Source organism: Myxocyprinus asiaticus, chromosome 31 (assembly GCF_019703515.2).
Source record: "Myxocyprinus asiaticus isolate MX2 ecotype Aquarium Trade chromosome 31, UBuf_Myxa_2, whole genome shotgun sequence".
In the NCBI taxonomy this organism is placed as follows: domain Eukaryota; kingdom Metazoa; phylum Chordata; class Actinopteri; order Cypriniformes; family Catostomidae; genus Myxocyprinus; species Myxocyprinus asiaticus.
The window spans coordinates 26,938,650-26,956,215 of NC_059374.1; the positions used below are offsets into that span (position 1 = coordinate 26,938,650).

At 39.9% G+C, this 17,566-nt stretch overlaps 2 protein-coding genes across 2 annotated transcripts in view; one reads left to right on the forward strand and one right to left on the reverse strand.

Moving 5' to 3' along the window:
• Window positions 1-2,758, forward strand: part of LOC127422540 (uncharacterized) — a 33,876-nt gene extending 31,118 nt beyond the window's left edge. Inside the window, exon 3 of the mRNA XM_051666147.1 lies at window positions 2,342-2,758. The gene's annotated coding sequence lies outside the window, so the exon portion shown is untranslated. The remainder of the gene's footprint in view (window positions 1-2,341) is intronic.
• The window catches only part of dph1 (diphthamide biosynthesis 1), a 127,741-nt gene that overhangs the window by 10,525 nt on the left and 99,650 nt on the right, over window positions 1-17,566 (reverse strand). Inside the window, 3 exon segments of the mRNA XM_051666149.1 lie at window positions 10,710-10,810; window positions 16,930-17,038; window positions 17,040-17,078. Of these exon segments, the coding sequence (XP_051522109.1) occupies window positions 10,710-10,810; window positions 16,930-17,038; window positions 17,040-17,078 (249 nt within the window).

The window sequence follows — 17,566 nt, forward strand, 5'->3', positions numbered from 1 at the left end:
ATCTTACAATGAACATACTTTTTTTATCCTGTCTTTGAAAACCTGTAATTCAGGCTCTGTTTGCTCTATGCAGTGTTAGTTCATTCCAATAGATGGCAACAAGTACTAGGAAAAAGAAATTTCCCATTCTTACTGGCTTATCCAGTGTGTGCAATTGTTGTGTGCATGCCTGTTTACGTTTTGATGTCAAAAGCAGAGAATAACCTGATTATTCTAAATCTAAAGTAAACACTGTTTTCTTGCATTGTTGGATTTTTTTTAATAAGCTGATCTTTAGTAGTTAACATACTGGTGTGCATGTAAATGCAGTCAATGACTTTTCCATGAGGTTTCAAGTTTTTTCCCATGACATTTCTAGACCTGGAAATCACAATTTTAAAATCCCCTGCTATTTCCAGGTTTTCCATGACCGTGGGAATCCTGTTACCTCAAATAAATAATGAAATATTTAAAAAATCAGATCAAATTTAAAGCAAAGACCTTATATTATTAAAGATCAAGTATGAAGAAAAGAGGAGCAAGAGAACACACTTGGGGAGGCAGAGCACACCTCGGCTTGCAGAAAGAATGTTAATGTGAATATGAGCTGCACTGATGTGCAGAGTTGATGCTCTCTCCTGTAAATATGAGAGTAAATCTGCACTGCCCTAAAGCTTCCCTCCAAAGCATTATTATTTAGACAATCGTGGAGTCAAATAAAATAAAGAGAAAAAGAGGGAGGAGGGAGAGAGAGAGCTGAGGTGAGAGGGGGAGAGAGAAAGAGGCAGCGATAAAAAAGGTTATGTGAGCAAGAACAACTGCACTGCAATGCCCTAGTCTCCACGGAGCTACCCTACATAGCAGCCAGACTGGGCGGTAGAGGGAGGGAGAGAGAGAGAGAGAGAGAGAGAGAGAGAGAAAGAGAAGGAGGGACAGAAAAGAATAACAGTGACATGAGAGGTGAGGCAGGGCTGAGGGAGTCACATGAGGAATAGTATGAGTGATCATTGGCAAGCAGAGCGAGAGGGAGTCTAGAGAAGCTGCGTTTGTCTTGAGTACGTGTGTCATGAATACAGAATCAGTGGAGCTGGAATTGTGGGTATTCCGATACCTAATGCAAATTAATGTCACATCTTTAGGCCTTTGTACACCTGCAGCTAATACACACACTCGCAAATCTTAAAAGATAGAAAATGTAAATATACTACAAAGGGGCATTAAAGGGATAGTTCACCCAAAAATGAAAATTCTCTCATCATTTACATGACATCAAAGATGTGTATGAATTTCTTTATGTTAAACACAAGATTTTTAGAAAAATATCAGTCTGTATAGGTCCATACAATGCAAGTGACTTGTTACCAGAATTTCAAAGGTCCAAAAATCATATAAAGGCAGCATAAAAGTAATCCAAATGACTCCAGTGGTTAAATCCATATCTTTAGAGTGGATATGATAGGTTTGGGTGAGAAACAGATCCTTTTTTTTTTTTACTATAAATCTCAAATCTCACTTTCACATTCTTTTATTTTTGGCGATTCACATTTTTTTGTGCAGATCGCCACCTACAGGGCAGGGAAGAGAATTTACAGTAAAAAAAGACTTAAATATTGGTCTGTTTCTCACCGACACCTATCATATAGCTTCTGAAGATTTATCCGCTGGAGTCGTATGTTTCTCACCGACACCCATCATATAGCTTCTGAAGATTTATCCGCTGGAGTCGTATGGATTACTTTTATGCTGCCTTTATGTGCTTTTTGGACTTTCAAAGTTCTGGCCACTATTTACTTGCATTGTATGGACCTACAGAGCTGAGATATTCTTCTCAAAGTATTTGTTTATGTTCAGCAAAAGAAAGAACTTCATACACATCTGGGATGGCATGAGGGTGAGTAAATGATGAGAGAATTTTAATTGTTAAGGTGAAATATCCCTTTAAAACAGGATGCATTCTAGCATTCAAACAAAGCATGTTTTTAAAACTTGACAAACCTAAAAGTGACATTTCTTACATAATTTTATCATGTAATTCTTGTCCCTTAGGTCCACTTACATATTATTATTTATTTTTTTCATTTATTTTTGCAGCAAAATAAAATTTTTATAATGATCATTTCCCACACTGTCCCTGAAAGGTTAGAATTAAATGGGCCATTTTATGCTGCTGTGCCTTTAAGACCTCAGTGTAAACCCCCTCTTCATCTTTAAAATGACTAACAGTGCTTTGCTGAGTTTACTTACAGGCTGCGGGTTTGCTGTCGAGATGCTGAAAAAACAGTGATGCACAACACATTTAAGGGTTTGTAAAGGTGGAAGATGCTGCAATTTGTCTTGAATTTCTGTTCTCTCCTCTTGCCAGGATTGACTGTGGCTTCACCTTGAACACTCATAACTGGGTCAAGAACATATCAGTGAATAAACAATCCATAATCCAAAATGGACGTTTACTGGTTTGAATCCCTGTCAAGGGATCCGAGGATGTTTGCAAGGAATGTAAGCGCAGCGTAGTTCTAGCGGGAAGACTAGCAGCTGTACATCATCGCACCATTAGCTAGGTAACTCCTAGCCAATCACATGTAAGCCATTGCTTTATAAGTTTGCTCACAATCTATCACATTGCTATTTCAGTGTGCTAACACGGCAACCTCCACCACCCCACCACCACCAGTTGAGTCCCGTCCTGCACAGGGGTAGGCTCCTCACCCCTGCCTCCTATCTCCGGCAGGATATTATGGTTCCAAGTACAACTTCTTCAGACCGCCAGACGGGGCTTTCGCCAAAGAGAGACATTACATTTCTGTTTTATATTCATCAAATAAATGTCATCTTAAATTTCACTCAAGTCTGCAAGTCTTCCTGATAGAACTGGAACCTCATGACTCCCTCTCTAATCTTTGCCTTGAGCGTGACACTTAATCTTTAGTTGATCCAGAGGTTTGCATCATGGCATGCCTGTTGTCAAATTATCCACACCTCCAATTCAAACAAATCAATGACAGTACATTATTGAAAACTTTTCCCCGGATAACGATTTATAAAAACCTGATTAAACTATAGGCAGAAGTTGTTTTTAATTGGGCACAGATTGATGCAACAGCTGCCTTTCTTAACTACTGCTTGTGTGAATTCGTTTAGTCTTACTGAGCCAGAATTTTCAGCATAAGGTCTGACCCATATTGAGGATCACTGTGCCCAAGAACTGCAGTATTTAGAAAGGGGCCGGCTGACGGACATGTAAAAGACCAAAAATTAAAAACATTTTGTGTGAAGTTTAGGGGTGTGTAAATCTGAATCAAAGCAAGCATAATAATACTAAATAAAGACTGTCATGCAACAAAGTTGTAGCCAGTTCAAATAATGGTGCAACAGTGTCCACAAAAGATTGCACAGACAACACAAGGTGTGTACAGTACTTGTATGTAGAAATGTGTTTATACAGTGGCAAGAAAAAGTATGTGAACCCTTTGGAATTAGCTGGTTTTCTGCATTAATTGGTCATTGTTACATGGTTAAACTGGGAAAGGAGGGACCGGCTGAACAGTCAAAGTAATATTTAATAAAACAAGAAGACACAAAACACAAACGCACACTGCGTGTGGCTCTCTCTCTCTCCGAACTGCCACATCCCACTGCACTTATCCCTCTCCTCGGCTGATTAGCCCGATTGGGGGCCGGGCGTGCGTTGTCGTGCGTTACCCCACCCTCCTCCTCGTCACACTCCTCCCTCCTTTGCCTCAGGCCGGGGAACCTGCCGGTTCGCTGCCTCTTTCTTTCTCCCCCACTCAACTCAGCTCTCTCTCTCCCTCCTCCATCTTTTTCTCTTTATTTTATTTGACTCCATGGTTGTCTATATAATAATGCTTTGGACAGCCTGCCAGCTGAACAGTCAAAGTAATATAAAAAAAAAAAAAAAGACACAAAACACAAACGCACACACGGCAGCTGCGTGTGGCTCTCTCTCTCGAACTGCTGCATCCCACTGTACATATCCCTCTCCTCGTCTGATCAGCCCTATTGGGGGCTGGGTGTGCATAATCACGGCCCGGCCCCACCCTCCTCCTCGTCACAGTCATAAAATGTGATCTCATCTTCATCATATTCACAAGTATAGACAAACAACAATGTGCTTAAGCTAATAACACAAACAATTCCATTAAAAAACACACATACCATTAAACATTCACAGTGCTGTGGAAAAAGTAAATGAACTCTTGGATTTAATAACTGGTTGATCCTCCTTTGGCAGCAATAACCTTAACCAAGCGTTTCCGGTAGCTGCAGATTAGACCTGCACACTGTTAAGAAGGAATTTTGGACCATTCTTCCTTACAAAACTGCTTCAGCTCAGCCATATTGTTAGGATGTCTGGTGTAAACAGCTTTCTTGAGGTCATTCCACAGCATCTCTATTGGGTTAAGGACTGGTCCACTCCAAAAGGTGGATTTTTTTCTTTTTAAGCCATTCTGTAGTGGATTTACTTCGATGTTTAAGGTCATCGTCCTGCTGCATCACTTTATTATTTTACTAATTATAGTTTAATAATTTAAGTTTAATTTAATTTCACCATCAATATGGTGTCTAATCAATAAATTCTTAAAACTTTTAACAAGTGAAAATAGAACTTTTTCAACATTTCAGGGTTTGAGCAGTCGGATTTATTTTAAGTATGCAGCTCTTCCACAGTAAGACTGCAGCCTTTAGCGGTTTAATAAATCACACTAGGACATGTCACAATTTTTATTTGATTAATTGTCCATTTCAGTGTACAATGAGAAACAGAGCAGGCATTCAAAATAAGCATGTGAGCATTTTAAAACTGTCATGTGTCATTCATACTGCGTGCTGGTACCGGATAGAGTCGGGTGCTCGGTACTACCAGTACTGCAGAAACACTGGTATCGTTACATCTTTTTTATTTTAGTATCGACTTGGTACCGAAATACCGGCACTTTTGACAACACTAGTAGGATATCTTGATAAATTGGGAAATTCATTTTTCCCTCGATGGCAAGCAGTCCAGGCCCTGAAGGAACAAAGCAGCCCCAAATCATGATGCTTCCTCCACCATAATTCACCGTTGGGATGATGTTTTCATGTTGGTATGCGGTGCCCTTTTTAAGCCATACGTAGTGCTGCGTGTTGTTCCCAACCAATTCAACCAGTAGCGTTGTGGAGTGTCAAGGTGGTCTTTGGCAAACTTCAGGTGCACAGCAATGTTTTTATTGAAAAGCAGCGACTTATTTCATGGTGTCCTGCCATGAACACCATGCCTGTTTAATATTTTACATGTAGTAGACTCAAAAACAGAGTTGTTAACCAATTCCAATGATTCCTTCACGACTTTATAGCTGTCACCCAAGGTTTCCTTTTCTACCTCATTGAGCATTTTGCGGTGTGCCCTTTGTGTCATCTTGGCTGGATGGCCATTTCTAGGGAGAGTAGCCACAGTACTAAATCGTCTCCATTTATAGACAATTTGTCAAACTGTGGACAAATGAATATCTAAGCTCTTTCCAGCTTTATGCAAAGCAAGAATTCTTGATCGTAGGTCTTCTGAGATCTCTTTTTTTGCAAGGCATGTTCCACATCAGCAGATGCTTCTTGTGAATAGCAAACTCAAAATGTTTGAGTGCTTTTTATAAGTCAAAGTAGCTCTAACCCACATCTCCAATCTTGGAAGTTGTGCAGTGGCCTGAGATTTGGCAGATTTCAGTGGCAGATCTTGGCATAGGCAATATACACTGTCAAATAGGGCAGCAGCGTTCTCAGAAGCGCCCTGACGAGACGAGCCATGCCTCCATATCAGTGATGGGAAGCAACTAAACTAGCTACAAACTTAACATTATACAGAAGTGTAGTGGTTTAACATGACAAAACATATTGTCACATATTGCGCACATGGCAGCCGAGCAAACCAAGACAGTAAACAAACGCACTTACCTAAACCGCCTCTCACTTCTTTTTCTCATGAGAAGTCCAAATCAATTTATTGAATCAGTTATCAGTTATTTTATCACCGTTTTTATTAGTTGTAGCCTATTTAAGGGTTGTCACCATTTACTGTTATTAGTCTACGATAAAAAATACATTAAAAAAAAGAGCACCAAATTGTAGTCAACTCGCAGCATCTAGCAACTAGTCACAAATGCTACAATTTGTAACAGACATTGCTGACCAATCGTCAGGTGTGCATAATGTTCCAACTAGTGTGAGAGCAGAAATAACCAAAAGCCAGTAAATTTGCAAGAGAGCAAAAGAGTGCGAAATGAGAGCGAGGCACTAGGAAGCAGGTGCCAAAAAAAAAAAAACAAAAAAAAACATCAAACTGCTGCCCACATCTCCCCAAGCACTTTTTCATCCATATTTTTTGGCTCTTTTCTTCTTTTTCTCCTTTTTCTTCTGTGCAAATCAAAGCAAAACATTCTCACATTAATATGTGCGCAGGTCTGTGTGAGAATTAAATATGGGATCGGAACAGTTGGAGAGAAGAATCATCTTGTAATTGATGCACCTAGTCTGCACTACAACACAACAGAAACTGAGAGTCTTTAAATGTGTGCAGGGTGACGAGCCTCAGTCTTGTAGTGTGCACTTGGCATTTCAGTACAGTATGTATCAGACAGTCCATGGGCAAGCCATCACTAGATGATACTAGATGCAACAGCTTCTTTTGTTAATTATTGTGTGCACTTCCCATCAGGGGTTCTGTCTAGTTTAGTGGAATCCCAAAGCCAAGATAATAAAAGCATGAGCAAAACAAAGCAGCAGAAAGAATATACAGAGATCTTGCAAGGAGGGGAATGATGTTCTTCCTCAGAAGTCCAGTGTAGGCATATAAAGAACCCAGAAAGACAGAGAGAAATAAGGCATGAGCAGTAAATGCACATATTAACTTAGTGTCTGTAGTAGAATCGGATTTCAGATATGCAAGAAGGGTTTGACTGCATCGGGAACCTCAGCACACCACCAAATTCAATTTACAGGCATATCAGAGGCAACATCTTTCCCCTCGCCAGAGATAGCCCTTGCTGCAGGGAGCCATACGGGCAGAGACTCACTCCTCCGTCTGTCCGCATCATGCCCATTCTCCCAATTCACTTCTGCTCTGTACTTTCTGCCAGTAGGAGAGGAGAGGTCAAAGACGTGTAATGATGCCTGTTTGGCTTCCACTGAAGTGGTCTCATCAGCATGTGAAGGCAGACCTGATGAGGGCACCTTCCTGCTGATCTCCTACCCAGCATGAGAAGGTTGGGGGCCGAGACTTCACAAGAAAGAGTCTAATTTGAGGAGGAACAGGAATGGGAGGTCTGCAATGACTGCCGGGGGGTTTCCTCACACTAGTGGTAGCAGCAGCCCTAGACGGCTCTCTTCTCTTGCTGTGAAATAATGGTTTTTAATTAGCCACTCAACCTGCTGCATTCAATAGCGCAATTAACCGTTCTGATCCGTCAGGAAATGGGTGCCGGTGCCTGCAAACATCACTTAAAGCTAACAGAAATGTGTAATTACATTAGGCTTACAATAAAGGGCACATATACATTGCGATGAAGGCTGGTTGAATGCTCTGCTCTTGTGAAAAAAGAGGGAAATGTACTGATGTTTTCAAAAAGACACGAACCTTCCTCCCATTGCTTTGGATGTACAAGCAGGGAGATGCAGGTTAGCTAATAGCCTGTAAACTTCATTCAAATCGCTGCTAGCAAAGTTTCCAGCAACAAGTTGTTTGTCTGTCCACACTGAACACAAATCTCCTGTGTGACTTTGCACAATCACAGAGAATCGTTCAGTTGTTAGGATGAGGTGTGATACATCTTTGCATGTGTGGAAAAAGGGTGGTTCAGTGTGGATGAGGCGAAGCTCTCACGGGTTCTCAGTTTATCTGAAATCCATGCTCATATATAAAGTATATGCACTCTTTTGCACCATCGGTAAGACTAGCATCAAATGCAGGTATCTTGCAGGTACCTGGCATTACTTACCCGGAGGTATATCTGTCTGTCCAGAAATAGTTTGCTTTCCAACAAAATGATGGATGCAAGATGGAAAAAGTGCCTGGGCAACAGAAAATCAATTGTGAGCGCAGCATTAACCAACACTCACATTACCCTCTGAAATGTCTTCCTTTCACAACATTCTCTGCTCAGATCTTCATGTTTCCGTCAAGATGACACCAATCTGCAGCAGTCACAGTGCAAACTACTGACATTAATGCAAGAAATGAGAGAAGGAGAGATAGAGGTGTAACTTTCTTCTGGTCATGGTTGTACCTGAATCACATATGCAGTGTCACTCTCGTGGCGCGTTGAGAGCGGCACAACTGACGGGGGTGGCTAACAGCACTCACTTTCTCTTCTGGAGTTTTTTGCTCTCATTCTCTTTTTAACAGCCTCCACACCTTCCTCCACCTCCCCCTCTTTCTTACACAGACCTTCTTTCCCATGCTCACCCACTTCTTCATATTGTCTTCTTCAAGTTGTGCCCCTCTCAGATCCCCAGAGACAGAGGCCAGACATTGAGGGAGTGGGTTGGTAACTGTACAATGCAGGGCTTTGTACAGTTGAAACAGCATTCACAACTTATTTTACTTCCATAATCTACACCTAATAAAGTGCAACATTGTCCCCCACTTTTTCAGCTGTCTTGGTTCCGGAAGTGTTTTTATCCATAAATGGCTTCTTAAAACTGTTTGATTTGAGATTAGAATAGCAAAGTAACAAACGTACAAGACTGTACACTTAACGTCTTTAATGAGGGAATGAACAATCCCATGAAGCACTGCAAATAATGTTATCGAATTAAAAACGATGGAAACATATAAAACGATTGATTCTAAGTTTAAATATTATACATATTATATTATTATATAATATATTTTAAGTTCATAGCAAAATATTAACATATATACAGTATATAAGTAGTTCAAGTGTGTAGAGAGACCCACGTGGTTGCGTCATGAAAGTGGGCAGTCGCTGCCGGGGTTGTTTGCTGCGATTCTCTGATGGATTTTTCTGTACTGGATCATGAGTAAATTGAGAAATTCAGTTTTTTTTTTTTTTTTATTAACTTGAATTAAAGTGGACAGATGGCTTCAGTAGAAGCATATACCATCGATTAACAACCTCAGAGCTCACAGTAGGTCTGTCTTTAAAGGTTTATAAGTTAGCGTTAAAAATCAATTTCCCTATGGAAAAAATTAATGGAATTTCTACTTCCAGAACCAGACTGTTGCACTCTACTGGCCACTGTCCTTCTGAAAAACCACCAAACATTTTTTCTTTGGAATAACATTCATGATACACTCACTGAGCACTTTATTAGGAACACCCTTACACCTACTTATTCATGCAATTATCTTATCAGCCAATCATGTGGCAGCAGTGCACAGTGCACAAAATCATGCACATACGGGTCAGAAGCTTCAGTTAATGTTCAACTAAACCATCAGAATGGGGAAAAAATGTGATCTCAGTGATTTTGACCGTGACATGACTGTTGGCGCCAGACGGGCTGGTTTGAGTATGTATGTAACTGCTCATCCCCTGAGATTTTCACACACAACAGTCTCAAGAGTTTACTCAGAATGGTGCCAAAAAAATAAAAAATCTAGTGAGCGGAAGATCTGCGGACGGAAACACATTGTTGATGAGAGAGGTCAACGGAGAATGGCAGGCTGGTTCGAGCTGACAGAAAGGATACAGTAACTAAGAAAACCCCTCTGTACAATTGTTGTGAGCAGAATAGCATCTCAGAATGTACAACACATCGAACATTGAGGTGGATGGGCTACAACAGTAGAAGACCACGTTGGGCACTTTATTGGGACTATAGTGTTCCTAATAAATTGTTCAGTGTATGTATGTATATGTATAACTTGTGTTCAGAAACTAAATAGCGTCAGTTTTGATTTCATGGTATTCCACGCATTATCTTGACAATCCCCCTTATTATTGGACGCTTTCAGTTTCTAAATAAACTAATCATGGATGACAAATACACCTGGAAAAAGGGCATCTCTAGATGCCAGTACCAAGAGCACTGGGTCCATACATCAAATTCCTTTGTTCAGGGTTCCCACTCCTTTTAACTAAAGAATTTCCATGACTTTTCCAGTTGTTTGTGATTACTGGATATGGATTGTTAAAAATTATTTTAAAGATATTGCATTCACAACGAGCAGTTTCTAGCTGATGAAATATTTTAGAACAGAGCATTTATAGAAAATTACAGTATATCTATAAAGACATTTCGATGACTTTTAAATATTGTATTAATTTCTACTAAATTTCCAGGCCTGGAAATCTCAATTTCAAAATTCCCTGATATTTCCAGGTTTACATGACCATTTGAACCATGTATAAAGTCCAAGACCACTGTCATATTGACCACAGAAACAAACAAAAAATAACTTGTGTGCATTTCCAATGTACACTGAAACACAGGGCCCATAAAAAAAAAAAAATCCTTTGTTCTACCACAATAATCTCAAAACTGACCATAGCAATAAGACACATGCAACAAAGGAGATTCTCATAAAACAAAAACTTTGTCCCCATCCGACATGGCTTGTCATATTTCTACCATTCCTTGCTGGTCCTCAAGGTGTGGTGGGGCTCTGATTAATGCACACCTTCCTGCAGAAGGGCTTTTTTGTGTGTTGCACAGGAGCTAATGTTTAATCGTGTGAAATGGAGAGCGTGACTGTGCATGTAGATGGAGGAGAGACTTACGCATCTACGTTTGCCAGGAGCGCCAGTTTCCTGGGGAAGATCTCAGACAGAAGTACTCGAGTGTACGACCTGCCCAAAGACTCCAACCGAGTCTCTAAGTGCTACAGAGAGAGAGAGAAAGAGAGAGAGAATGAGAGAAAGGAGCTGAATCCTGAATTTAAAACAGATTTAAATAAATAAATAAATAAACTGCTAATTTCATGCACAGAGCTCAAGATCAGTTAGTACAGTTGCCCAGATCAAAACGACTTGACAGAGTAGGAGGAAAGCAAACAGAAAATCATTACAGCTAAGAATTTCCCAAATTTATTGAGGAACATGAAAACAGTTGCCTATCAACTAATGAGAAATTTTCACAGGACCGCTGATGCTGTTCTTGTGTACACTGCGTTACTGATGAAACGCTTTGTTCTTTAAACCCTACAAACAACGGGGTCTTCAAAACAAGCAAAACAGGCATCATAAATGGCTATTTTAGCTTTAATTAAATTTAATTAATAATGTGGAGCCACATTTGTTGTTAATGCCTTGATTTATTGGTTTCCCAGAGGCTTATTCAAAAAACCACTAATGTGTACAAGTGATCTAATTTATCACTTGGCATTGGCAGAGGGATAACTTTACAGATATTTATCATAAGCCATATCACCTGATCATAAACCAACTAAATTTTAGCCTACTACTATTTTGAGAGATATACAGCTAGCTACAAAGTGTACCGCTGTCTTGTTTTTATGATCTGTCTGATCTGACAAAAAATGTAATTGATTTTAACATTTTCAGCTCTCATTTCAAATCCACCTTTGACGTCACTCAGATCAGTGTTTCCCAGCCTTTTTTGTCTTGCTGTTTCTTATTACATACACCAAACCTTTGTTTCAAGTGAGTAGTTTATTAGCTAGCAGCTCCAGTTAAAGGGTTACGCAAAAAGTAAAAATATCAGTATCGTATCAGCCAAAGTGAGCTGTGAATTATTGGTTATCAGTATCGGCCCAGAAATTCCATATTGGTGCATCCCTACAATTTATCATTATTATTAAATGACTAAAAGGGCCATTATTACAATTATTCACTTCTAAACTAAAAACAACTGATCCTGTGGGTAAAAAACAGACTTTCTAGGTGCTTCCTCTGAGACATCTGAGCTTGTTTGTCTATCACTAATGGTTTTATTAATCATGGAGAAACTTTATCTGAGAAAAACCTTCCTAACGGCTAATTTATTTATAAGTGAAATCCATATGGGACATTTAACATAAGTAATTCAGTTTTTATACTGTAGGCAGAATTTAATTATCATCGAAGCTCAACATGTATGAAATATCACCTATAAGCGAACCAAACACAACACTTGCATATCTTTTAAAAGGCACAACATACACTATATTGCCAAAAGTATTCGCTCACCCATCCAAATCATTGAATTCAGGTGTTCCAATCACTTCCATGGCCACAGGTGTATAAAATGAAGCACCTAGGCATGCAGACTGCTTCTACAAACATTTGTGAAAGAATGGGCCACTCTCAGGAGTGAATTCCAGCGTGGTACTGTGATAGGATGCCACCTGTGCAACAAGTCCAGTCGTGAAATTTCCTCGCTACTAAATATTCCACAGTCAACTGTCTGTGGTATTATAACAAAGTGGAAGCGATTGAGAATGACAGCAACTCAGCCACGAAGTGGTAGGCCACGTAAAATGACAGAGCGGGGTCAGCGGATGCTGAGGTGCATAGTGCGCAGAGGTCGCCAACTTTCTGCAGAGTCAATCGCTACAGACCTCCAAAGTTCATGTGGCCTTCAGATTAGCTCAAGAACAGTGCATAGAGAGCTTCATGGAATGGGTTTCCATGGCCGAGCAGCTGCATCCAAGCCATACATCACCAAGTGCAATGCAAAGCGTCGGATGCAGTGGTGTAAAGCACGCCGCCACTGGACTCTAGAGCAGTGGATACGCGTTCTCTGGAGTGACGAATCACGCTTCTCCATCTGGCAATCTGATGGACGAGTCTGGGTTTGGCGGTTGCCAGGAGAACGATACTTGTCTGACTGCATTGTGCCAACTGTGAAATTTGGTGGAGGGGGGATTATGGTGTGGGGTTGTTTTTCAGGAGCTGGGCTTGGCCCCTTAGTTCCAGTGAAAGGAACTCTGAATGCTTCAGCATACCAAGAGATTTTGGACAATTCCATGCTCCCAACTTTGTGGGAACAGTTTGGGGATGGCCCCTTCCTGTTCCAACATGACTGCGTGCCAGTGCACAAAGCAAGGTCCATAAAGACATGGATGAGCGAGTTTGGTGTGGAAGAACTTGACTGGCCTGCACAGAGTCCTGACCTCAACCCGATAGAGCACCTTTGGGATGAATTAGAGCGAAGACTGCGAGCCAGGCCTTCTTGTCCAACATCAGTGTCTGACCTCACAAATGCGCTTCTGGAAGAATGGTCAAAAATTCCCATAAACACACTCCTAAACCTTGTGGAAAGCCTTCCCAGAAGAGTTGAAGCTGTTATAGCTGCAAAGGGTGGCCCGTCGTCATATTAAACCCTATGGATTAAGAATGGGATGTCACTTAAGTTCATATGTGTCTAAAGGCAGATGAGCGAATACTTTTGGCAATATAGTGTATGTTAGGTACAAAATAATAATTAAATTAATTATTGTAATCTTCTGACAGCCTTTACATTGCCTTTATATAATAATAAAATAGTTAATTTTTTTTTTTTTATAGGTTTAATAAAACAAAATCATTCCAAGAATTTCTGGAACCTCCTTAAGTACCCCTCTGGAATACACATAACCCTTAGTTGGAAATCACTGGCTTAAATAATAAAGCTGAAAGTAATGCTAATATAATGTACCAGTAATTTACTAAAAAGGCTACCTTTAGCCTGTTTAGTTAAACCAGTCCTGTATTACATATTTCCATGAGTCTTTCAATCACAGAGAGTGTACTGTATCAGGAGAAAAATTACCATGGAAATACCATGTTTTTTTTTTGTTTTGTTTTTTGGACATGATACCATATCAATACCATATTAGTACATGGTACATTTGGACATGAACAATAGAAGTAACATGCCATTTTTGAAGTACCTTAAAGTACCATAAATACCATTAAACATGAACATATCATCTGTATAGTCTAAGTTTAAAATGTAATTTATGCTCTTGTCCCCCACTGTGATATAATGTGTCTAATGCACCTTTCATTTGTTAACTTACCGTCAATGCTAATAATTAATTCCCAAGTGATAAGCAAGTGAAAAAGGGAATAATAACACAATTCCAACTCACAAAATAAGCATTGGGCCGCCCACTTCAGGATAAAGTGATGCATTACCAGACTCATCCTAACACACTTTGAAGTGTGAAGCCCAGTGGACCACAAATATTACCAGCAAAAACCTCCAGACATCAGTGAGCAGGGAAGCAGGTGAAGAGTCGGCTTCAAAGCACAGGCATTAAAAAAAAGAAAAAAGTTGGCTCTACTTTTCTCCTCTAACCAAAGTGTATGGACAGATAAGTTAGCTTAGTTAACCCTGAAAAATGTCTCAATTGCTCTCCTTTGTCAAACCAGTATGTTTTATGTGAGAAATACAGTGGAGAGAAAAAGTATGTGAACCCTTTGGAATTAGCTGATCTCATCTTCAAATTCATAAGTATAGACAAACACTAATGTGCTTAAGCAAACAACACACAAACAATTATAATATTTCATGTCTATACTGAACACAGCCCAGTTAACATTCACAGTGCTGTGGAAAAAGTAAGCAAACCCTTGGATTTAATAACTGGTCAATCCTCCTTTGGCAGGAAGAACCTCAACCAAGTGTTTCCGATAGCTGAGCGGCTCTTTTGAGGTCATTCCACAGCATATCTATTAAGGTCTGGGCTCTGACTTGGCCACTCCAAAAGATGGATTTTCTTTTATTTAAGCCATTCTGTTTACTGTTTACATCGATTTACTTCGATGTTTAGGGTCATTGTCCTGCTGCATCACCCAACTTCTACTGAGCTTCAGCTGGCGCAAAGCCACCTTGATATTATCCTGTAGGATATTTTGATAAACTTGGGAATTAATTTTTCCCTCGATGATGGCAAGCGGTCCAGGCCCTGAAGCAGCCCCAAATCATGATGCTCCCTCCATCGTACTTCACCATTGGGATTATGTTTTCATGTTGGTATGTGGTGCCTTTTTTACACCATATGTAGTGTTGAGTGTTCTTCTCAAACAATCCAACCTGAGTTTCATCAGTCCACAAAACATTTTCCCAGTAGCATTGTAGAGTAACAAGGTGGTCTTGGGCAAACTGCAGGCACACAGCAATGTTTTTGTTGGAAAGCAGCGGCTTCCATCGTGGTGTTCTGCCTGTTTAATGTTTACCATATTGTAGACTCCTGAACAGAAATGTTAACCAAATTCCAATGATTCCTTCAAGCCTTATCTGTCACTCTTGGGTTCTTTTTTACCTCACATTCTGCGGTGTGCCCTTTGAGTGATCTTGGCTGGATGGCCACTTAAAGGGAGAGTAGCCACAGTACTAAATCATCTCCATTTACAGACAATTTGTCTAACTCTGGACAGATGAATATCTAAGCTTTTCGAGATTCCTTTGTAACCCATTCCAGCTTTATACAAAGCAGAAATTCTCGTATCATATAATCGATAGATTACAATTTTTAGGCTAATATTTAATTATTGTTAAGTTATCTGGAAAAAAAAATGTGGTTCATTTTTAATCGTAGGTCTTCTGAGATCTCTTTTTTGTGAAGCATAGTCCACATCAGCAGATGCTTCTTGTGAATAGAAAACTCAAAATGTTTGAGTGCTTTTTATAAGGCACAGTAGCTCTAACCCACACCTCCAATATCGTTTCATTAACTGGATGCCAACTCCTGACTCTAATTAGCTTTTGTTGACGTCATTAGCTTAGGGGTTTACATACTTTTTCCAACTTACACTATGAATGTTTGAATTATGTATTCAATATGTACAAGAACAATACAATAATTTGTATGTTATTAGTTGAAACAGATTGTGTTTGTTCATTATTGTAACTTAGATCAAGATCAAACCAGACATAATTACAGGTAATTCAAAAGGGTTCAAATACTTTTTCTTGCCACTGTATACAGAACATTTCATGTGAGGATGTGTTACACACACATAAGTCTACAGAAAGCTTCACAGATTTCCTCAGAATTGGATCACCCATCATACACAAAGTTCTATGTATCCCCCCACATGCATTGGGTGTTTATTACCAATAAGGGTGTTGTACTCTCAGCTCTGTTCAACCATGTTTTAAGTCCATTCTGCTGAATTCTTCAGATTTTCCCTCCAAATCAGTGCAGAAAATGTGAGAAAGTCCATAGATTCTTGGTCTGGCCATGAGCTTAAGAAATGAAAACCCCTTTTAAGAGAGCTGCAGAGATCTCCACCAGATTCACCATCCACTGTGTGTTTGTCTAGGCGCTGAATTCATCTCACTCCTCTGCTCAATGCATACCAATTAAAAGAAGATGAGGAAGGAAGGGGAGAAAAAGCTGCCAAAACAAAGTCAAATCCAAACACATACAAATGAACAGATGAAAAGAGTCAGAGAACAAAGAGAGCAGGGTTTGAAGAGGGGAGAAGAAGAAGAAGGAGGGAGGGAGAAGACAAGTCCCACCCAAAATAATCGATTAAGGCCCCGGTTCACTTTCCCTCCAGGCAAATGCCGCAGGGTGTGCACTTGTTTGTGTCCATGAGAGATGTGAGGTGAACTATCAGCAGCATGGATGGTGAACAGGATAACCAGCTCACAAATCGTGAGGGTTGACATCTCTACATTAACAGAAAACATATTATACTGTATGATGAAGGGTTGGGCAAAATTCAGAATTTAAGAAATGTCTCTCTTTCAATTCATGAGTTGTAAAATGAATTTAATTGGCCACACCCCACAGGAAGTTAAACTGGAATTGGAAGGACAAGGTGGATTAAGTCAAAATGAAACACACTGTAACACACTGTTTCATTTTGTTTCAATAAATATTGGCATAAAATTTGTGTAAATTAGAGCATTCTAGGAAATGAGGTGGTGGCACTTCTAAAGCCATCTAAAGTAATTTGAATTACAAGTTTTCCACCTGTTTGCTACCTCAATTTAAGCTGAATTGGAATTTAAAAGACATTTTCACACAAAACCCTGGTATGACATGAAGTAGCACAGCCTCACCTCCATGATTTTGGGGTTGCCCTGCCGGCCGAGAGTACCTAGGATGAGGCTCCATCTCTGGGTGGAGCTGGCCCTCTCTATGGCCTGCAGTCTGGTGGCCCTCATGGCCATAATACTCACGAGAAAACACTTTATTGTATGGGTCATACCTGCAGATATGGAATTTGAGGACAACAAATTATTAACAAACAATAATATAATTTCAATACAAAACACACATACATACACACACACAAAACATGTATAGACTAGATATTTGTTTGCATAGTTGTTAGGGTGTTGCAATACTGAATGTTTTTTTAAGCAATACTACATTACTTGGCCAAATAAAAAAAGTTGCATACACTAATATTTCTTTGGACCGCCTTTAGCTTTGATTATGGCGCACATTCGTCGTGGCATTGTTTCAACTACCTTATGCAACGTCACAACATTAATTTCCCTCCAGAGTTGCATACATTTTTGGCCAAGATCTTGTATTGTTGACGGGAGAGTCAAACCACTCCGTAAAGTCTTCTGCAGCACATCCCAAAGACTTTCAATGGGGTTAAGGTAAGGACTCTGTTGTGGCCAATTCATGTGTGAAAATGATTCCTCATGCTCCCTGAACCACTCTTTCACAATTTGAGCCCGACGA